We start from the raw sequence: 24,137 nt of genomic DNA, 5'->3' as shown, positions 1-24,137 counted from the left end.
TCCAAATGTTTCTTTTTGAAACACAAAGGAAATTTTAAAACACATTTGACACTGAAATCCTCATGTTCCCTCTTTGAGCTCTCCCAGTCCATCACCCCGTTGTCATTCTTTGTAAGTTCCCAGTGCCATATAAAAACATGAGCTTTTTTATGGGCTTCGTGAAAGATTTACAGCCTGGATAATAGCTGCATCTGTTCCCCTGACCTGAATTGAGTTGCTTGATAATGAATTCAATTTGCCGGATCATCTCGGCGTTTCCTTCCTTGATGAAGCACCGCAGAATTTCTTCCATTCCCTGGATACATTGGAAAACATTGCTAGGTGAGTGTTTCATGCCACTAGCCCAGCACAGGTCATCTCACTGGCTAAAATTATTGTTTTGTTGGGAAGAGAAAATGTATAGTGAAACTGCTGTGTACAATTATAAATATTCCATTCTGTCCATCAACTGCCCAGAAATTAAGGAAATCTGCTACCACACTTGAACACAGAAGCCTTCAGTACACGCAATATTCACAAATTTCCATAGGAGCTACTCCTCTGCTTTCTAAACTCAATACATACTGGTTCATTAAAAACCTCTCTCTGTAAGGAAAAAGTATGAAAAGATTTGTGCAGGCTTCAGAGGAAAGTGGGAGGTGAAGGGGGCCTGATTTTCATTCTCTCCTTAAACCCACATCATCTCTTTTAGCAACTGTGGGATCTGTTTTGTGTCTGTAATCTTTTAATGCCATTTAATGTCCAGCTCCATATGTTGGGTAGCAGCTCACGGATTCGGCAGGGCAAGGCACCTAAATGACAATAATTGTGCCTGCAAATAAATCAGTAGTTAGGAATGAAAGTGGCTCAGCTCCCTCGTACCAACTTTCTTTGTCCTCAGAGACCCTACTCCCTGCTTCTCTCCTCTATTACTGCACTCATACACGCCAAATGCCCTCCTTGGCTTCACATAAACTAGGATAAAAAACATGTTTCAGAGTAACAGCCATGTTAGTCTGTATTCTCAAAAAGAAAAGGAGTACTTCTGGCACCTTAGAGACTAACCAATTTATTTGAGCATAAGCTTTCGTGAGCTACAGCTCACTTCATCGGATGCATACTGTGGAAAATACAGAAGATGTTTATATACATACAAACCATGAAAAAATGGGTGTTTACCACTACAAAAGGTTTTCTCTCCCCCTACCCCACTCTCCTGCTGGTAATAACTTATCTAAAGTGATCACTCTCCTTACAAGGGGGCCATTTCCAGCACAAATCCAGGTTTTCTCCCCCCCCCCCATCTTTTTTTTTTCCCCACACACACAAACCCACTCTCCTGTTGGTAATAGCTTATCTAAAGTGATCACTCTCCTTACAATGTGTATGATAATCAAGGTGGGCCATTTCCATCATGTGCCAGCAATGCCCCTCTGCCATGTACTTTGGTCAAACTGGACAGTCTCTACGTAAAAGAATAAATGGACACAAATCAGATGTCAAGAATTATAACATTCATAAACCAGTCGGAGAACACTTCAATCTCTCTGGTCACACGATTACAGACATGAAAGCTGCGATATTACAACAGAAAAACTTCAAAACCAGACTCCAGCAAGAGACTGTTGAATTGGAATTCATCTGCAAATTGGATACAATTAACTTAGGCTTGAATAGAGACTGGGAGTGGCTAAGTCATTATGCAAGGTAACCTATTTCCCCTTGTTTTTTCCTACTTCCCCCCCCCCTTCCTCTGATGTTCTTGTTAAACCCTGGATTTGTGCTGGAAATGGCCCACCTTGATTATCATACACATTGTAAGGAGAGTGATCACTTTAGATAAGCTATTACCAACAGGAGAGTGAGTTTGTGTGTGTGGAAAAAAAAAAAGGGGTGGGGGAGAAAACCTGGATTTGTGCTGGAAATGGCCCACCTTGATTATCATACACATTGTAAGGAGAGTGATCACTTTAGATACGTTATTACCAACAGAAGAGTGGGGTAGGGGGAGAGAAAACCTTTTGTAGTGGTAAACATCCATTTTTTCATGGTTTGTATGTATATAAACATCTTCTGTACTTTCCACGGTATGCATCCGATGAAGTGAGCTGTAGCTCACGAAAGCTCATGCTCAAATAAATTGGTTAGTCTCTAAGGTGCCACAAGTCCTCCTGTTCTTTTTAGGATAAAAAAGTGCGTTGTTAGAAGGTGTTAGCTAATACTTTCTAACTAAGGCCAGGTCTACACTACAGACCTATATTGGTATAACTACATCAGCCAGGGATGTGAAAAATCCACCTCCCTGAGTGATGCAGTTACACCCACCTAACCCCGTGCAGACAGCACAGCAACAGGAGAGCTTCTCGAGCTGACATAGCTGCCATGCAGATGGGAGAAGTGCTCCCGTCAGGGTAGTGGCGACTTCACGAAAGCGCTACAAGAGGTGCAGCTACACCGGTACAACTGCACCGCTGTAGCACTGTACGTGAAGAGAAAACCTAACATTTGAAAAGTCTGTCTTCACACAAGCTAAACCTGTCAAGTTAAAGCCCCGAGGCAGCCTATGGTTAACATGATCAGCTTAGCGTGTGTGAACATCTACACCGCCTTGTCTATGTTCACTTTTTCAAACATGTCAGTTGGATCGTGTTAGCTAACGTTCTAAATAACACCTTTAAATCCTAATTTAGACAAAACCCTTGAAACCCAAGACCCTGTCCCTTCCTCCTTAGTTGGCCACCACAATGGGTAGAAGACTAGCAAGCTGCTAACCCCATCGTATATGTGAATACATGGGAGACACCCACACCCAAAAATTGTGTGTATTAAGGGGAAGATTTTCCAAGGTACAAAAAGCAGTTGTGTGTCCAACTCCTACTGACTCTGAAAAATCAAACCCAAGTTGTCCTTTAAAATAGATCACCAGTGCAGGCTATTCCTTAGGAGCCTTGCAGATGCAGGGAAGCGGCCTCTCATCCTAATTATTACGAGTATTATTTAATGTGGTATCACCTTCCCCAGCTAATGCTGGAAGAGCTGATAATGAACAGCTATTTTTAAACCAAACGTTTAAACATGAAAACGCAGAAAACGGGGTCTTCAGAGATGCCTTTTGAATAGACTTAGTAAGAAAAGAATGGCAGGAAAGGAGACATGCTGCCCAGGTTTACATTTAAATTGATTTCACATAATAAAACAGACAATGTGAGCAAGTACAAATTAGACCAGATACAAGCCTCTGGCTGCTGGCTTGTGATGGTGCATTGTTATCTCCTCCAAAAGATAGTGACAGCTCTGCAGGAGACCATTCATCACCTCAATTCCTTCATCATCACCGGCTACAGGGATGGCAAATTCCCTCTTTCAGAACATCCAGCAGTTCCATTTTGACTATAATTTCTCACAGACTACTTCATAATTGATGGAGCAGCTCAGCCTAGACCACACAGCTTTGTAGTAGTCAATAGGAACCAGTGATTCAAACTCAGCCTGGGTATAAGTGGATGCAACTCCACTGACTTCAGTCACGTCAGAGCAGCTTGCATCAAAGTGGAATTTGGCCCAATATCTTCCCAAAATAACATGACATACTCTGTGACACAGCCCAGACAATAATGGAAAATGTAACATTACCTACAGTTACTGTAATGAAATTACATATGGGGACGGGAGGGGTTGCAGAAGTAAAATGAGAACTCCAAATATTCATTTACAGCATGGTTTGAAGTGTAGGTGTCAGAAATATGTCTATGTAGATATGTTACTTCCTTACTCAATCCATTTCTTCTGATTTCTTTTCTCTGTATAATCCGATGTTCCTTACCATTGCTCTGGCTTCTTCTCGTATAGAAGGGATAGCAAGAATGCTGTACAGCGCTCCATTCACATAGGGCTGTATCTGAGAAGGAAGAAAATGTGCCAATGGTCAGTGCACTTTTAATGATTCCAACTCTTGAATTCTATCCAATTGCCAACAGGCGAAGCCTAGGTGGAAAGGAGCCACACACATGGACTCTGATGCCACTCACACAAAAGTTTCCCTGCTTAGGATAATGCCACTTGGTGACCAGTAAACTTTTAGGAAGGTGATCAGAAGGCCAGCTGGTAATCAGGAGCCTTGTGTGGGGGCCAACTTTAGCTACATGTGGATTCCACGGTTTTCAGCGCTTTCTGCATCCTCTGAAGAATATAAACAAGGTGGCTCATGTAGATTTAGACCAAGAATGCAACAAATATGTGAAGGTCCTAAACACTGTTCCTGGCAAGACTTGCTGGTTCTGTTTACTGTCATGGGGGGTACTGGATAGTTTTAAGGAAAAGTAAGCTAAGCTAAAGTCATATATCAAATTTCTTGAGACAAGAGGTGACCCAGATGATCCCAGAGGTCTCTTCTTCAGCCCTACCACCTGATTTTGTTAGAAGGATTTTTGTAGGTAGGTCCAGATAGTGCAGGTATATGCAGGAAACTACCTACCATGACCCATAGTTGCCTCTCATGATGAAGAAGGTTGGGTCTCGCTGTTCATAGAATCATAGAATATCAGGGTTGGAAGGGACCCCTGAAGGTCATCTAGTCCAACCCCCTGCTCGAAGCAGGACCAATTCCTAGTTAAATCATCCCAGCCAGGGCTTTGTCAAGCCTGACCTTAAAAACCTCAAAGGAAGGAGATTCTACCACCTCCCTAGGTAACGCATTCCAGTGTTTCACCACCCTCTTAGTGAAAAAGTTTTTCCTAATATCCAATCTAAACCTCCCCCACTGCAACTTGAGACCATTACTCCTCGTTCTGTCATCTGCTACCATTGAGAACAGTCTAGAGCCATCCTCTTTGGAACCCCCTTTCAGGTAGTTGAAAGCAGCTATCAAATCCCCCCTCATTCTTCTCTTCTGCAGGCTAAACAATCCCAGCTCCCTCAGCCTCTCCTCATAACTCATGTGTTCTAGACCCCTAATAATTTTTGTTGCCCTTCGCTGGACTCTCTCCAATTTATCCACATCCTTCTTGTAGTGTGGGGCCCAAAACTGGACACAATACTCCAGATGAGGCCTCACCAATGTCGAATAGAGGGGAACGATCACGTCCCTCGATCTGCTCACTATGCCCCTACTTATACATCCTAAAATGCCATTGGCCTTCTTGGCAACAAGGGCACACTGCTGACTCATATCCAGCTTCTCGTCCACTGTCACCCCTAGGTCCTTTTCCGCAGATGCCTACGCATCTACTTTAAAAATCCATGAGGAATCTCTTCAACACAGGACATTATAACATAGTATATCTAGATCTCCAAGACACTTGTGACTACTAGTTTGAGAAAACTTCAGAAAACTCTCCCATCATCCAAGGGCCTCATCTTACTGCCATTGACTTCAATGACAAAACTTCTATTGACTTAAATGGTGCAGGACTGGGCCATAAGTGGACATCACCATGCACTGTACAAACCACCTTCAAATTCACATTGGTCACAAAAACAAGGCTAACAATACAGTCCAACAAAAGGTTTCAGAGTAACAGCCGTGTTAGTCTGTATTCACAAAAAGAAAAGGAGTACTTGAAGTGAGCTGTAGCTCACAAAAGCTTATGCTCAAATAAATTGGTTAGTCTCTAAGGTGCCACAAGTCCTCCTTTTCTTTTTTAGTCCAACAAGAGACTCCCAAGATGAATCTTAATTAAAATAAAGTAGTACAGACGTGCTGAGCCACATCACACCGTGGATTTTTATAAGATACAGAAGAAACACACACGTTGCTCAGGGAAATTGTCTCTACTTTCAGTTTCAATAAGGTAATAAAAATAAAAAGATGTTTAAAACGTAGCTCCCATTGCAGAATGGGATATAAAACTGTGGGCCCAACCACTGGTGCTCATCTAAGGTTCTAAGACATTTTCCATGAGAGTCAGGGACTGAATCCTGATGTTCTCGCCGAAATCCCCAGTCTGATAAATGACATTCTGCCTCCCCACACTCCTTTTAAAATTCACACTGAAGGCAAATGCTGTATCCACTTTCTCCTGCCCTGAACTGCTGGGCATAAAATGGCAGCCCACACGAAGCAGCAGATGGAGAGATATTTGGAGCGAAACACTTAGGGCCACCCAGCTATTTTTATAGTATTCTTTTTAAAAAGAAAAAAGAAAGAAAGAAATACTGGTGGAGGTGACTTGTTTGCACCTGATGCTTCGCATATGGTCTGCATCACAAACAGTTTTGTATCTCCCGATGTAGTAAGGCTTTGAAAGATTTGGTTTTAGATTACTTTAAAATAATCCCAGGAACCTGCAGTTTGGAATGTGAAAACCATACTGCTACCAAACATTCATTTTCAAATTACCAATCATACAGTTGAAGAGAGAGAACAAAATCTCGAGGGAAAAACCCCCATAGCATTCACTGAGCCCAGATGAGTTTACAGGACTGTGAACTTCACTGAAATTCCATGTGATTTATTGCCAGGGTACAATAGCAAAGGACCAAGCAAAACACACCTTTTTTTTTTAATCATCAGCTTTACCCTTCCCTTGCCCAAACAGAGGAATATTTGCTGTACAAGTACCTCATGGTTCTCATGGCCAAGGAGATCAGAGAGAACTTTGAGCACGTGGTTTGCAACTTTCGCACACATTTTCTTCCCTGCAAAGGCATAATTTTTTTTTTCAAATACAGAGAAGGAAATTAAAAGAACCAAACTCTTCTTTCTTTCCTAAACATTAATACAATGCAATATGCAATGGACGGCTCCCCACTCCTGCTAAATTCTGCTCTCAGAATAACTCTACTGAAGTCAATTGAATTACTCTGGTTTTAGACAGGTACATCTTCTAAAATATTTACTTTCAAAGTCTGAGACATTGATCCCACAACAGTTTAACAAAGTTACTTTGATGATCCCAATTGAGGGCTATTGTGTACTTATCTGGGTTTAACTCCACCCCCCACTTTTTTTTTTAATTAAAATCTCTTAAGATTGTAAACTCCTTGGGGTCACAAACTGTATCATTATATTATCATGAGGCTCTCTGTGTCATAAGAGGACTGTTGATCGCTATGGGTCCAATCCTGCAAGGTGAGGATGGGGCCATATTGCATTATTGAATAGCTCAGCTCTAACTGGCTTTTATAAACAGGCATATTATTTGCTTCGGCCCAGTCAGAAATCAGGTAACTCATTCTAGCCCTGAGGCAGACAGACTGTTTTTGCTTGAAACGCTCCACCCTTTTAGGTGATGAACATGCTGGGAAGGGGTTAAATGAGTTTTGCTGACTCAGTGAGGTCAGGTGGGTGGCTCCTCACATCACCCCCCCTATATAAAGGAAAGTGGGAGTGGCTCTCTATAGAGAGGACCCAGGTGTAGATAGAGCAGTTCTGAGGGGAACAACCCTAGGTACAGACAAGCCAGGGGAGGACTGAGCTGAACACTAATTTAATTTCTTTGGTAACAAAGCCAAACTCCAGCAAGAAGGTGAATTTTGACTCCCCACAAGGCGTGGATTTTGTTTCAGAGCAGGTTGGAAAAGACACCTGATCAAAAGCACCATTTATGGAGCTCAGAGTCTACAGTGGTGGGGGCAATTAAACACAGATAAATCTTGATAAAAACAGACATAATGCAAAATCACTTGAAAGACCTCAGTAATATCAGTATGAAAGGTTCAGGGTCAGGGTTTTCCCCCACTCATTTCCCAACAGAAAAATTACATCTGTAACTGTAAGAGACCTGAACTCCTGAGACAAAGATTCATGAGCAAGGCGACAGAATATTCCAGCGTGTAATCTGACAGGCAGTCCGTATCCTTTAAAACATCAACCAGCCAGAAAATGAGCCCGTCATTGATCATAGCCGACTGCAAGGCACGTCTAGGATATAAAACAAATACATTTTACACTGTTTATATGTATTTCAAATAAGAGTGCGGTAAAACTACTTCTTCTATTTCCTACATGTTAGCCCTCCAACAAAGAGTGTAAATTACACTTTTTGGCACAGGCAGAGAAACTAGAACATTAATAAAACCCAAAGACGTGAAGAGAGAGACAACTGTAGGATGCAAACGTAGGCTATGGCTACACTAGGGAGCTTGCAGCTGCACCACTGTAAGCTCTCTAGTGTAGTCGCTGTCAGCCGACGGGAGAGAGCTCTCCTGTTGACTTAATCAAGCCACCCCAACAAGGAGTGGTAGCTATGTCTGTGAGAGAAGATGCATGGAAAGTTGGTCCCCCCCCATGCCCACCTCCAATTTAGCAAATATTATCTTTGCTTAATCCTATTTACTCTTTTCCCTGGAAAGATTCTTGGTTCATTTAACTCTCTTCTCACACAGAGTCACCCCCTATACAATACCACACTGAATATTTGAAGGTTCTGCTAACTATAAGGGTGTCTGTTCCCTGGCAAGGCAAAACATTCATCAGAAATTCAAACCAGGCTGCAGAACTCATTTTACCTGGTGTCTGAGCCTGGATTACTACAAGATGTTGTTTTGCTGGTGGAAACTTTGCGGTGAAGAGCTCATTACCTCCATTTTATCTAATACCCATTGCACTTTAAGCCTAATTCACAGGTCGACCAAAAATAATCTTCAATGAACAAAAAAGATGTATTTCTATTATTATTAAAAGGCCAGGCAATTGATCCAGATAGCCTCTCCCCGCCCCCAGAGAAGCTTGCTGCACTCACAGATTGCCAAGTGGGTTTGTGGCATGGACTGGAGCAATATCTGGGGAACATCTGATACAAACAAAAATGTCTTCATATGGGTTATCTGTAGCAGTCCTTGCACAAGATTAAATACTAGTGTTAATAATAAAGTATCATTTTAAAATTTCTGCAGCCTATTGCACCATACCATGCTTAGTGCCAAAAGAATACTTAATAAATTCCCCTGCATTCTTTATAACTGCATTTATAGAAATCTCTTTTTCTCTAAGAATGGCATCTGCTTTTTTTTTCTGGCTGGGACTCCCAGCAGTATGGTACAGGTAACAATTTGCCTGATACCACAAAATCTAGAATGAAAGAAACTGTGTTGAGTCTCATCTACCCCCACTCAGGTAGGGCCTCTCCCTTACGGTGCATGCAAATGGTTTCTCCAGTCAAGCTTTAAATGAGACAAATGTAAAAAACAAAAACAAACCCACAGTCTTCACAGGCAAACTTTGAATCTTGATTTAAAAGAGATGCATAATTACATCACAATTATGCAAGACTGATCCCTTGCTGCTCTCCTGTGAGAAGAGGGGACTTGGATGGAGAGTGACTGACTCAGGAGGGGGTGACATCAGCTACCTTCCTCCAGTCCCAAGAGAAATTCACTGCAGGAGGCACTGGCAGCAAGTTTCTATGGTAGAGCTGCTCTCATAAAAGCCAAAGGAGAGACAGTGTCTGAATGGATGGCTCCAGACTCAAAGGTCGAGGATGAAAACTAGCTAATTCTCTGCAGAGAGGGCAAACCCTGACCCCCCCTTTGCAGATAACTGAATGAGAACGCACAGGCTTTCTTGTCCCTGTATAGATTTTTGGGACTTTCAGGATAAGGGAGCTGTCCTGATATAGTTTCAATGAGACTGTGTAATTAAAAATACATATTAAAATGCACAGACATTAATGTGCACAAATTCACTTGAGTCTGACAATTGTCAAGAAATCAGACTAATTCTGCCAGCAGAGTTGGGTCTTCCTCCAGTTATCAATGGCACTTCTTTCATCAGCCACAGTGGGTTCTGATGATTGTTGTATGAAAATCAAGTGCTCTTCTTTCCGCCCTGAACAGAGCCTGCCTAGTTTGCATTTCCCCTCCTGCTGTCACCACTGCCTGCTGAGCTGTCATCACCTGAGGCTGAATTTCTGCAAAGCCCCCAGAACATTCTCCCGTGTAAGGGAATCCTTGTGTTCAGCTTTCAGCCTTTCCTCCAGCACTCGCAGCAACTTTGGGTTCTGGGAAAGGTAGAGCCGACCTGGTGCAAACAGTGATGAAAGAATAGATAGTGAGATACTAGCCCACGACAGAGAGCCTCCCTCCCATTTTGGAAAGAAAGATGGCTTGAGCCAACTTTCTCTCTCTAACAAGGCAGTAGAAACCCTCAGTAGAAACTCACAATCTGCACAAAACACATCACTTTTAAGATAGCTTCCACCCATTTGGGGCAACTGTACCAGTTTACCAAGCTAGTACTTTGGCCGTACTAGCCAGACCCTCGCTACCTCTCATTTAACCATGTACTTTCTACCATATTGCTCAGGGAGATCTTACACTTACATTTTGGATTTCCAAAGGGGCCTAAGAAAGTTAAGTGTCCAATTCCTATTGACTTTTAATGGCAGTTGGGTACCTAGCTCTAATAGGCCCCTTTGAAAATCCCAGTCCGAGAGACTAAGGTTTGGAGCAAAGCTCCATCACAATTCAGCGTGCAATGGCCTGAGCAGCCGTGATACACAGAGGCTGATCAAGGTCGAGAAGAGGAGGGTACAGGACTAGTCACAAAAATCTGCTGTATCAGCCCTAGTACACAGCCCAGGGGCCGGGACTCTCTGTAGGACTCTGATCATGGGCCAGTTTTTTTGGGTAGTTTTTTAAAGGTGCATTTTCAGAACATTAATGATGCAAGATGGGAACGGTTACAGGTTCGGTTCTGCAAGGTGCACAACTACTGTGATTGAAGAGCACACTTCACTGCCCCATGAAGGGACTGAAGACATAACAATTATAACGTATAGTGTGGATATTAGAAAACCTACTGTTAACGGCCTACAGAGACCAAGGGAGGCGTGGCACATAGGCTGGGGAAGGCTGTGCCTTCCCAAAAACAGCCCAGCGTGGCCCCACCCACACTCCTTCCCCAGCCCCCTCCGGCTCCTGCTTGCCCTTCCCCCTTGGCCCCAGCTCAGGCAGGCTGCTCGTCTTTTGGAAAGCCTATTGGGGCTAGGGCGGCCAGGACTTGGGGTGGCTGGGGCCACTCAGTGCTGGGGGGCACCCGGGCACTGGGGTCGTGCCACCCAGCGCTTGGGGGAGGGGGGACTAGAGCACTGGGGCTGCCCACCTGCCTGGCGCTCAGGGGGACTGCTCGCCGCCCACCCTGTGCTCAAGGGGCGGCTACACGCACTACTGGCCCACCTGCCCAGCGCTCGGATGCCAGGAGGGTAGGGCGGGCCGTGCAACACTGGCCTACCTGGCGCTGGGGCTTGCGGGGGCTGGCCATGGGCTAGCCTCCCCCAGCTGCCGGTTCACTGGCTGCCCATGACAAAGACCACACACTATAAAAGGTGAGGACTGAAATAACAAAAGCTAAAATAAACTGTCAAAGTGGTAAGTGGCAACTGTACAGACACTGACAATTCTCGACCTTGGAAAAACAGAACATAGGACAATGAATGCCCAGAAGCAGGATGTATTTAAATTTCCACACCCAAGGACAATGAAGTACCTATAATGTGCCAAGGTACATGAAGAGGACAGCCCTTTGCAGTGCATCTCTTACCTTCTGCCAGCGAAGCAAAAGCATTGATAAGCCTCGCCACGTACTGTCGGACCACCTCACTCTTGGAATGTAGCAATTTTAGCACATTTCTCTGCAAGAGAAAGCAAACATTTATCAAAATAAATGAAGCGGAAAATTCTAACACAGGCTTATGAAATGTTTAAAGGCATTATAAATGATGCAGAGCAAATATCAGAACTGTACAAACAAAAGCATATTAACAAGTTGCTAACTTGACTTTAATCTTCCATTGTATGGGTGAAAAAGGTGTGGAAACAAAATAGAACAAGCTTTAATGTGCAGGGTAAAGTCATAATAAAGCAGCACCCTAGAAAAGGAAATTAAGTTAACTAAACTCAAATTAATAAAGTTAGCGTCTTTGAATAAAACATATATTTTGTAGGGGGTTTGTTCATTTCTGACTAAGCATTAATGCTACTTGGAATAGGGACATCTGCTGCTTGACAGCTATTAGCATGTTTAGGTGCAAGGGAACCATTAACACAGTCTGAACAGCAGTGCTTGGCTCACAAAGCACAAATGCAAGTCTCTGTTAACTTTAGTCTCAGTTCTGGCATTTCCTATACATCACTACCCTTTACAGAAAGTTTCAGATATCAAAAATAGAATTTGATTGTTCTGTTTTTGGGGGGTTTGTTTTTTTGTTTTTTCCTAATTCCTTGATATTCTCATAAGCAAACTAGGGGAATATGGTCTAGATAACATTATAATAAGGTAGGTGCACACCTGGATGAAAAACCGTACTCATTGAGTAGTTATCAGTGGTTTGCTGTTGAACTGGACGGACATATCAAGTGTGGTCCTGTACAGGTCTGTCCTGGATCTGGTACTATTCAATATTTTCCTTCGTGACTTGGATGAAGGAATAGAGAGTGTACTCATGAAATTTGTAGATGTTAAGCTCAGAGGGGTTTCAAGCACTTTGGAGGATATGAGCAGAATTGAAAATTATCTTGATAAACTGGAGAATTGGTCTAAAATCAGTAAGATGAAATTCAGTAAAGACAAGTGCAAAGTAAGAGGTTTAGAAACATGACCTATGAGGTAAGGTTGAAAGAACTGGGCATGCTTAGTCTAGAGATGAGAAGACTGAGGGGAGACACGATGTAAAAAGTAAAAATATGTAAAAAGTAGTTATAAAGAGGACAGTGATCAATTATTCTCCATTTCCACCAAGGGTAGGATAAGAAGTAATCAGCTTAGTTTGCAGAAAGGGAGATGTAGGTTAGATATTAGAAAAATCTTTCTAATTATAAGGATAGGTAAGCACAGGAACAGATTACCCAGGAAGATGATGGAATCCTTCTCCTCGGTGGTTTTAAAGAACATTAGACAAACACCAGCCAGAGAGGTCCAGGTATACTTATCATGCCTGAGCATGGGGGTGGGGCGGACATGGACTAGATCAGTGGTTCTCAACCTTTCCAGACTACTGTACCCCTTTCAGGAGTCTGATTTGTCTTATGTACCCCAAGTTTCACCTCTCTTAAAAACTACTTACTTACAAAATCAGACATAAAAATACAAAAGTGCTATTACTGAAAAATTGCTGACTTTCTCATTTTTACCATATAATTATAAAATAAATCAAAAGGTACATAAATATTATAGTTACACTTCAGCCTATAATATTATAGAGCAGTATAAAACAAGCCATTGTCTATATGAAATTTTAGTTTGTACTGACTTCGCTAGTGCTTTTTGCACAGCCTGTTGTAAAACTAGGCAAATATCTAGATGAGCTGATGTACCCGCTGGAAGACCCCTGGCTGAGAACCACTGGATTAGATGACCTCTTGATGTCCCTTCCAACCCTCCATTTCTATGATTTCTAGGGTACCTGTAGAGGCAACAAATGCATCCTCATGAGGACAACAGGACTTACTTCTTGAAAATTAGACCCATGGCTAAAGAATGAAACCACTACTCTGGATAAAATTAATTATTATTAATAAATATAAAAGTCATGACTTTGTTAATGACACAGTTGAATTATCAATCACTGAAGACCCCTTCCAATCAATATGCAGGCTAGAGCACTCTGCTAAAGAAAAAGTTATAGTAAGTTTTGAATGTACTGAAATGTGCTTTTAAAAATGTGATTGCAGGTGCTGCATAAAAGGATATATTGTATGAACATCTTAAGAACAAAATCCTAGTTTAATTCTTATTCTGGGTCACAAGAGAAATGAATTTAGTGTATTAATTCCAGTTCTGCAGTTTCTCGTTGGAGTCTGTTTTTGAAGTTTTTTTGTTGAAGAATTGTGACTTTTAGGTCTGTAATTGAGTGTCCAGGGAGGTTGAAGTGTTCTCTGACTGGTTTTTGAATGTTATAGTTTTGTGTCCATTTATTCTTTTGCATAGAGACTGTCCGGTTTGGCCAATGTACATGGCAGAGGAGCACTGCTGGCACATGATGGCATATATCACATTGGTGGATGTGCAGGTGAACGAGCCCCTGATGGTGTGGCTGATGTGATTAGGTCCTATAATGGTGTCCCTTGAAAAGATATGTGGACAGAGTTGGCAATGTGCTTTGTTGCAAGGATAGGTTTCTGGGTTAGTGTTTTTGTTGTGTGGTTGCTGGTGAGTATTTGCTTCAGGTTGGGGGGCTGTCCGTAAGCAAGGACTGGCCTGTCTCCCAAGATCTGTGAGAGTGAGGGATCGTCCCTCAGGATAGGTTGTAGATCCTTGATGATGCGCTGCAGAGCCGTCACCTTCAGCCCCCCACTAAAACCTCTCCAGTGCATCATCAAGGATCTACAACCTATCCTGAGGGACGATCCCTCACTCTCACAGATCTTGGGAGACAGGCCAGTCCTCGCTTACGGACAGCCCCCCAACCTGAAGAAGATCCCACAGAATCACTTATAGAAACTGTTTCAGGGCCTCGTCTATGAGGTGCTTAGCATCTCCTGTGAGTACCATGTGCACCTGACTCCCACTGACCTCAATGGGAGTCAAGAGCACTCAAAGCCTAGCAGGACTGGGCCCTCCTACTGCATAAATGATAAATATCACATTTTGGCTTATGGAGACCCATTAAGAGGTCATCCCACAACACTGCAATTAGGATGAAAAAGGTCAGCTCCCAAAAACAGACAGACCAGCCCTTCCCCAGACAGAGAATCTGTATTAGTGGTCAGTGTATTCTGAAACGTATGCCTCAACCCAACAGATCATGTACAAATCTGTTTAATTATTTGTATGTTGTAATAGACAGAGTTTTCTGATCCGCACATTATAAAAATAAATAATATCACACACAAACCAGAGTAAGATCTACTCTTGCTGACCTGGCTACTGTTATGGATATCCAGTAGGTCATTGCTGATATAAGCCTGCAGGACGGTGTCTCTCTGCTCACCAGGATGAGACGTCGTCAAGCGCTATAAAAAATGGGATGGGAAATTAATCATTCACATAAATTAATGCTAATATGAGAATGTGTCTGGGAGAATTCTTTGGGGAGAATTAATCCTCCTCTCACACAGAGGATGAATTCAACTTAGAGGTCTGACAGCAAGTGAAATGAGTTTAGCGCTCTCAGCTCAGTGGCCAACCAAAAAACTGTCATTCAGAATCTGTCAGCATCTGCACAGGACTGACCTGGTAAGGTAGACAGGGAAGAGACCCACCACAGGGTTCAAGTCATTAGTACGATAGGGTATGAAACTTTACACAGCATCTAGCTGCTTTATATGATCATCTTTCTTGCCGGTCATTTTGCCCATGTCAGCCTTCCTTTTCAATCCCTCCATTGGCTTTCCCTCTTCCGTGGCATGAAGTTAAAAGATTTTTGTTGCCACCTTCAAAGTTTTGCTAAAATATGCTCACAGTTTTCCCCGAAAAAGGAAGGTTCAAGACTTTGGCAGTCTCTCTCCAATTATTGCCCTACCGAGAGACAGTTCCTTGAACAAAGGCACACAATCACTTCTTTGGATTGGTCTACATTACAGAGTTAGGTCAACGTAAGGCAGCTTACATCAACCTAATTATGTCAGTGTGTACACTACAATGCTGCTTCTGCGGAAGTAAGTGGCACACACACTGACATAGCTCCACCTCCATAAGAGGGATAGTGCTTACGTCGAAATAGCTAGGGCAATACAGTGTCTGGTTACACGCTGCATTACTTACATCGCCTGTTGGCTGTCAGCCCCAAGTGGAGCCCTCCCCCACTGGCATTGACACCCTGAGCTGTCAGCAAGGTTCAAGCTCACAGCTAGGACCCCCTGCCACAGCACTGATAGCTCTGGCTTTCAGCATTGGGGCAGGCAGAGGGGGCCAGCTGTGAACCCCATGGCTGCCTGGGGCCAGCCGTCAGTGTCCCACTTCCATCAGTGGAAGTGCTCCTGGTGAGGATACATACTACCAAAGGAAGGAGCAAGCGTGGATGTGAACCACTGCTGTAATTACAGTGGTGGCTGTACATCAACTTAATGTAAGTCGACTTAATTTTGTAGTGTAGACATGCCCTCTGAAACAAAAGGACACTTTACCCTCCCTCAGGCATCATTCCAATGAAGGTTCCAAAATCTTCCAGTTGGCCTTCATCACCCAGAAAGGCCACAGATGTAATTCACAAGGCACATCCTACACTTTCCTCAGCACCTCCAGAGCCTCAGCAAGTGTCACTGACTGAAACTCAAGCAGAGAAGCCTCTGCATTCTCTCTCCGCCCCCCACACACCCTATTATGGAGGAAGACACCTCACTCCAGATGTGAGCCCTCTTGTCTGCAAATTAGATTTTAGCTCCAGCTCTACTGAAAGGGCCTAGCACGAGATCCTTCTTCACTTGTAGTGAGACCATTTCACTTACCCAGCGCAGAGCCTGCAGTAAGAAAGCTTTAAGACGATCACTCCCACTGATCAGATCTTTCTTCAGCTTCTCATAATCCAAAGAGGGTAACAATGGCACTTCCTGCATTTTCCTACATGGCAGATAGGAAACCTGACATTTATTAATACCGCATCCAACTCCTTCAACGGGAGCTGTTGAGGCTACTGAAGTGAGGCAAGTGAAGAGAGCAAATCTGGTTTCAAAAAAGCAACTTGCACGTGTCCTTCCTTTTAAAAGGAAAATAAATCTCACAATTTTTTGACTTATTTCCTTATCTCGATTACTCACATCAGTTTAGAATACTAGAACTCAAAGGATTTTTAAAACGGGGTTTTTCACCATTTATACAGTTTACTGGGTACATTTTGCTCAGGTTGGACAGAGAAAATCAACTGTTAAATGTAATATGCATTGCTAGTGAGGGTCGCATTCTATTCTCATGCACTAACACAATACTGCTTCTTAGCACAACACTGCAAGGGAATGGTGACTTTTTTAAAAGCTGCTTTCACTAAACTGTTTTTGGTTTAAGTACTAAAATATACGTTTTCTGCTAAAATCACTCCTACTCATATTAGGTTCCCCAAACACTCACCACACTGCCCTACTCCCTTTTCAAACAAATTCTAAATTCTGAATTTACCATAAAATCACAGAGACCCAGATCCTCAAAGGTATTTAACTTCAATGAAAGTTAGGCATCTAAAAACCTCTGAGGATCGGGGCCATTATCCCTTTAAGACAAAATCATTCAATCACAGAAAAACTTGCCATATAATTATTATTCCTTCAGGGACAAAGTTACTAAATCCACTGCAAAATTGGTTCTAGAAACACACAACTAAGTTTACTCGGGGTTTCCGTTCCTCCTGGATTTGTGGGAACCTAACTACAACAGGACTGTAGTGTCTATAGCAACTGAGGAAAACACAGCCACTGAATCACAGTTGGTAAAATATTGTGCAGCAAGCCATATTAACAGGGCTAAAAAGAGTTTGCTGAGATCAGAACGTTAATGATCCCTTTACATCAAAAATTCACAAAAGTCACGTGGGCCACATTGCATTCACAGACAACAGTTGTTGGTAACCATACACAGAGAGGCAAGTGATTCTCACTAGTAACCAGAAAAGGAGGACTTGTGGCACCTTAGAGACTAACCAATTTATTAGAGCATAAGCTTTCGTGAGCTACAGCTCACTTCCTCAGATGCATATCGTGGAAACTGCAGCAGGCTTTATATATACATAGAGAATATGAAACAATACCTATTCCCACCCCACTGTCCTGCTGGTAATAGCTTATCTAAAGTGATTTCCAGCACAAATCCAGGTTTTCTCACCCTCCACCCCCCCACACAAATTCACTCTCCTGCTGGTGATAGCCCATCCAAAGTGACAACTCTTTACACAATGTGCATGACAATCAAGCTGGGCTATTTCCTGCATAAATCCAGGTTCTCACATCCCCCCACCCCCATACACACACAAACTCACTCTCCTGCTGGTAATAGCTCATCCAAACTGACCGCTCTTCAAGTTAAAATCCAAGTTAAACCAGAACATTTGGGGGGGGGGGGGTAGGAAAAAACAAGAGGAAACAGGCTACCTTGCATAATGACTTAGCCACTCCAAGTCTCTATTTAAGCCTAAATTAATAGTATCCAATTTGCAAATGAATTCCAATTCAGCAGTTTCTCGCTGGAGTCTGGATTTGAAGTTTTTTTGTTTTAAGATAGCGACCTTCATGTCTGTGATCGCGTGACCAGAGAGATTGAAGTGTTCTCCGACTGGTTTATGAATGTTATAATTCTTGACATCTGATTTGTGTCCATTTATTCTTTTACGTAGAGACTGTCCAGTTTGACCAATGTACATGGCAGAGGGGCATTGCTGGCACATGATGGCATATATCACATTGGTGGATGTGCAGGTGAATGAGCCTCTGATAATTGGATACTATTAATTTAGGCTTAAATAGAGACTTGGAGTGGCTAAGTCATTATGCAAGGTAGCCTGTTTCCTCTTGTTTTTTCCTACCCCCCCCCCCAAATGTTCTGGTTTAACTTGGATTTTAACTTGAAGAGTGGTCAGTTTGGATGAGCTATTACCAGCAGGAGAGTGAGTTTGTGTGTGTATGGGGGTGGGGGGGATGTGAGAACCTGGATTTATGCAGGAAATAGCCCAGCTTGATTGTCATGCACATTGTGTAAAGAGTTGTCACTTTGGATGGGCTATCACCAGCAGGAGAGTGAATTTGTGTGGGGGGGTGGAGGGTGAGAAAACCTGGATTTGTGCTGGAAATCACTTTAGATAAGCTATTACCAGCAGGACAGTGGGGTGGGAATAGGTATTGTTTCATATTCTCTATGTATATATAAAGCCTGCTGCAGTTTCCACGATATGCATCTGAGGAAGTGAGCTGTAGCTCACGAAAGCTTATGCTCTAATAAATTGGTTAGTCTCTAAGGTGCCACAAGTCCTCCTTTTCTTTTTGCGAATACAGACTAACACGGCTGTTACTCTGAAACCTGTCACTAGTAACCAGTTAGTCAGTGCACTTTGGGGTACTGGCTGTCTCCTCCCACATACTCTCTTTACAGATAACCAAGCAAAGCTCAGCAAGAAACACTTACACAGGGGCTAAAGATGCTCTTAACATTGTTGATGCCTGGAGAAAAGGAAAAGGAAACACAATAGGTTAATCCAAATTTTACGTAGGCAGTGCTTATTAATCCAATTCACAATATTCTCGCTCATCAGGGTTGTGAGGTTTGGCGTCTACCACTACTACCACCATGGCGTACTTAAACATAACTAAAACTGGACGTAAGTGACTGCTTTTACTTCAATGGGAATTGGATCAGACGCTAGCTCCCCAGTAAAAAGGCCTTTAATTATGCTTCGGATTGACACTTCTCTTTGCAGACGTACCCCACAAATTACCTGATGAAGATCCAGGCATTTCAAAAAAGAAAACAAAGAGTGGTAACAGGCAGCAGGGAAAACAGGCTTGCAGCCAGTGAGCTATCCTAAGCAGTGGGGACTGATATTTCATAAGAATCAGCTGGGGTCAGAGAGCCCCTGAAGGAGATGAAGGGCCACTTGGAAGGTCTTCATTGACTCTAATACTTTAAAAATACCCTTTACGGCTGAAGGGCCTTTTTTCTAAATATAGTTTCCAATTCAGATACAAAATAACAAATAGGAATTGTATCTAGGGAGCTCTGTCCTATGTTTGGTGTTGTACAAAACAGAGGAAGGCATAGTCCCTGCTTCAAGCAATGTACACAAACATGACTGTCAGCAGAGCACCCCATAGCAGCAACGCTTGTTTCTGGTCCTGCCTCAACTTAATTCGTTTAAAATCTCATTGTCTCCCCTCTCAGCAGCCCTTTTTCAGTGATCAGAGATGAGCACCCATCAAAAGACTGACTGGTTAATGTCAGCATTGCATGTAGAATTATTTATCTATTTTAATAAATGGTCTTTGCTAAAGATGGCTGTGGGTGGTCCTGGGAAAAAACCGTTCTGGCATAAGAGGGTTCCTTGGTATGTATTCCACTGATGTCACCTGTGTGCAATATTCACAGAATATTCAGTGTCTTCCTTCTATGAAGATTACTCCAGCTCACTTTCTAAAAATCTCTCATTACCACTTATGTTTTTAAAATTGGTCTTCTTTTATAACCAAGCTCTTTCAAGAGAGACCGTATAATCAGTGTCTATTGTCCGATTTAAAACTGGGAAATTTAGAAGACAAAAGGCAGGAATCACCGCAGAGAATATTGAATGACTATCTCACGTACACTTAGGTTTCACAATGGTCAGAGGTATCCCTTACTAATACAAGGAACATTTCTCTCACAAATGGAATGGGCTTATAGTTGCACTGACTGTCATTTTATATGATGTTTATTTCAATGAAGACTATACACAAGAGCCAATTAATGGTTCTTAGGCCTTAAAATTAACCTGTCTTGACAGCAGCTCTCCCATGGTGCAGGAATTACTTTTCACCGTGGATCAGGTCTTTCAAATGTGTCATATTATATATAAACATTCATTCCATTTGCCTTTCAGTTATTTTTATTCATTTTCCTTGATGCTTTTGTAAATATTAAAAGGTAAGTTTTATTTAAACAAAGCTTTCCCCTGACCCAAAGCCATTGTCTCCTACCTGAGCTGGCAATGAAATCACAAATCATTTCTAGCGCCTTAGGGCCTGTCTACACTTAAAATGCTGCAGCTGCACTGCTGTAGTACTTCAGTGAAGATGCTACCTCTGCTGATGGGAGGAATTCTTCTGTCAGTGTAGATAATCCACCTCCCCAAGAGGCAGTAGAGAATTCTCCCCTCAACCTAGCACTGTCTACACCCAGGGTTAGGTTGGTCTGGATTTCTCACACCCCTGAGCGACATAGTTATACTGACCTAATTTCCTAGTGTAGATCAGACCGTAGTCAGCTCCATGACAATAAATTAGCACAACAATGACCGCACTGCATGTTCAAGCAAAAGGAAAAGCAACATGAATGAGCTGGAAGGGGGAGGGGGATGGAGAAATGACACCGTTGGCAAAGGAAATACATCAGATCGCTAGCAGGGTATTTGTACCCTTACGTTCATCCTTTTTACAAGACTAGGATAAATGTTGTACAAAGTATGCCTTGTGAAGTATCATTTGAAAACTCACAATCTGCTGAACATTACTATCCTGCTAAAATGCGTGTGGCAACTTTGTAAGTAAAGTTATAAAATTCTACTGTATAAGGCATGTTCTAAGTCTAAGGAAACAGCTTCAGTCCAGTTCCTCAAAGACAAAAGAGTAGCCAACACCTCAGACAGGTGTCAGCATAATTAAATGGACTATCACCTGGTTAAGTGGCCATTCTTTGGCAGGAAAAAGAGTGAGAAATTTACACATTGGCAAAGAAGTAGCTGGAAGTTCCTGTCTCCCCAGACTTCCTGTCTCCTGAACCCCACCTGGAGACGATTCTCAAAGAAGAGGAAAAGGATAAAAATGAGGAACAGAAGCCTCAAATCACTTCTCTCCTCCCTCCCTCTGCCCAGGACATCCACACCTGAAGGACAAGGAAAGGAACAATGGACTAGGGGAGGGGTCCGGGCTGAAAGGCATCCAGCCAGTAAGATCGCGAAAGAACATGTGGTGAGAGAGACCCTTTTGCTTTATGGTCACTTAGCTTGTTAGGTTAAGCATTAGTTGGCATTTCCCTTTTACTTCTTTGTAACCAATTCTGACTTTTATGCCTCATTATTTGTAATTACTTAAAATCTTTCCTTCTGTAGTTAATAAATTTGTTCTATTGTTTTATCTAAACCAGTGCATGTTTGAATTGAAGTGTTTGGGAAACTTCATTTGAGAGAACAGGATTTGTGCATATCATTTTCTATTAATAAAATGACGGAATTTCCGTGAACTTGTATTGTCCAGAAGGAAAGAGCTTGGCAGTACAAGACACACATGTCTGGGGACAAGTCTGGGACTGGGAATTTGCTGGTATCACTCTACAATGTAATTCATGGGTTCCTGGCTAAGCACTCATAAAGTATAGCTGGGAGTAATTTACATGCTAGAGGCTGTATCAGAGCAGGCAAGAAGTGGTTGCTCTCATAGCCTAGCAGTGTAAAAGGCACACCAGGTTGGAGAATTGAGGGGACACATCTGTTCAGAAGTCCCGACTGTACCCTGGGTAAATCACAGTATAGAAAACATCTCTATTTCTCATTGTTGGCCCTTCTGGAAAGACCTTCTTTCCAGCATTTCCGTTGATATGCTGTGAACACACAAACTTGACTTACCATGTGTCCCCTGTAACCAAAACAGAGGACATGCACTAGAGGAAGTTACACATTTTCATCCACACTATTTATAATGGGACACAGAAATGAGACACTCGGGGAGTTTTTAGAAGAGTTTTGATTTTTTAAATTTTGAGCTACAGAAACTATGGGTTGGGAAAATTATTACATGGTGGGAATTGTTAAGGTTAGTCTGATAAAGTGAGACAACTAACAAAGAAAGTTCATTGAAATACCTAACAACTTAGGGTTTTTCCTGAGGCAGTTTGATGGGACCTGGCAAAGAGCTTGCTCTGGACTGGCTCCTGGCCAGCCTAGAGAGACTGCCTCATTCCCAAAGTGCTGCCAGGACAGTTGAGGATACTCCCTATCTATATCTGAATGTCGAGGGCAGGATGCTCTTGGTGGAGGGCTCTAGACTCTAGCATTCACTTCTCTGACAATGCCAGGCTTTCTTGATCTCTAGGGCCTGCCCTGTAAGGCCAATTTCTTTTTCTTAGGCATTTGCCTGTGGTATGATTGTAGACAAAGTATACAGTTTATTAAGGGCCAAATTCTGCCATCCTTAACCACACTATTACCTTACTCCAGGAGTAGTCCCTTGAAATCAGTGGAACTACTACTCATGGAAGAAGCTATGGCTCAGTGTAAGCAAGCATGGCAGGATCTGCTCTTTAGGGACAGGAGATGGTTTACAATATTAGTTAATGTACTGATGCACATTTTTCCCCTGTACCTGTTCTCAGGGTCAAGTGTGATGGGCTCATTTTATTCACGCAAAAATAAATGCCCACTTCTACATAACTGCTCTGGGGTTAATGTTATATATTCACTTTTACCACATTCATGGTGATTTTTGCTTTTGAGTCTGGCTGCACATAGTTTAAAAGCATCAATGGCAAATAATGGAATCATTCAAGATGCCATGAAGAATTTAATCTTGTCACAGACAGCGGATTCCTTGTGTCCAGATATATAACTACTTAGACAAAAGCCAATTTGCAACATTTCAATGTTGCCTAGTGAAAAGAGCACTAGGGACTCAGGAGACCTGGGTGCTAATCCTGGCTCTGCCACTGGCCTGCTGGGTGATCTTGGGCGAGTCACTTCACCTCTCTGTGCTTCTGTTTCCCCATCTGTAAAATGGGGATAATGATACTGGACTTCCTTTGTAAATTGCTTTGAGATCTACTGATGAAAAGTGCTAGGCAAGGGATGGGTACTGCAATAAAATTAAATGAATGCTCCTGGCTGTTAAATAATGCACAAGCAGGAAACAGACAGTGTTTGACTCTGCCAGAGAACAACACTGAAATTAGGTTAACATGGGTTAAAATAAATAATTATAATTTTGCAACAAATGTGTTTTATTTTTGGAACTTGTTGGGTCCTATATTTTTAAATAACTTTATGAGAACAAGAATAGCAGTAAAACATTGCTAGTAAGTTATTTGATTTCTACAGAAAGCCATTTGAAAACTAGCCAATGCTGTTACTAGGACACTTACGGTTTATAGGGCTATACATTCAGTTTCCCTGATGCTTTCAATTGGCCTTGGACAAGCAACATAGCCCTGGTCTACACTGGGGAGGGGATCAAACTAAGTTACGCAACTTCAGCTACGTAGCTGAAGTCGACTTACATAGATCCACTTACCCCAGTGAAGACACCACAGTGAGTCCACTGCTGCTGCTCCCCCGTTGACTCCGCCTGGGCCTCTCACGGAGGTGGAGTACAGGAGTTGACAGGAGAGCGCTTGGGGGTTGATTTATCGCATCTAGACTAGATGCGATAAATCAACCCCTGCTGGATCGATCGCTGCCCACCGATCCAGCGGGTAGTGTAGACATACCCTGATTGAGGCATACTGTATGCCTTTCCATACTGTATGCTGAGGGACAGCTGTACATCACTGTGTTCTCAGGCCGCAGCTGATTAGGTCTGAAGAGCTCTTAACTGAAATCTTAATACTGTTCTATGTCTTACATTCA

At 42.6% G+C, this 24,137-nt stretch overlaps 1 protein-coding gene across 5 annotated transcripts in view; it reads right to left on the bottom strand.

The window, feature by feature from the left end:
* ARMC9 (armadillo repeat containing 9) overlaps positions 1–24,137 on the bottom strand; it is a 112,263-nt gene that overhangs the window by 41,158 nt on the left and 46,968 nt on the right. For all 5 annotated transcript variants that reach the window (XM_073359128.2, XM_073359129.2, XM_073359130.2 and 2 more), the window contains 9 exons: positions 18,959–18,993; positions 16,303–16,414; positions 14,776–14,868; positions 11,459–11,549; positions 9,814–9,937; positions 7,701–7,840; positions 6,539–6,615; positions 3,803–3,877; positions 205–295 (listed from right to left, as the gene is read on the bottom strand). In XM_073359128.2, the coding sequence (XP_073215229.1) occupies positions 205–295; positions 3,803–3,877; positions 6,539–6,615; positions 7,701–7,840; positions 9,814–9,937; positions 11,459–11,549; positions 14,776–14,868; positions 16,303–16,414; positions 18,959–18,993 (838 nt within the window). The remainder of the gene's footprint in view (positions 1–204; positions 296–3,802; positions 3,878–6,538; positions 6,616–7,700; positions 7,841–9,813; positions 9,938–11,458; positions 11,550–14,775; positions 14,869–16,302; positions 16,415–18,958; positions 18,994–24,137) is intronic.

This window comes from Lepidochelys kempii, chromosome 9 (genome assembly GCF_965140285.1).
Source record: "Lepidochelys kempii isolate rLepKem1 chromosome 9, rLepKem1.hap1, whole genome shotgun sequence".
Lineage (NCBI taxonomy): Eukaryota > Metazoa > Chordata > Testudines > Cheloniidae > Lepidochelys > Lepidochelys kempii.
This window is presented reverse-complemented; position numbering and strand designations above follow the sequence as displayed.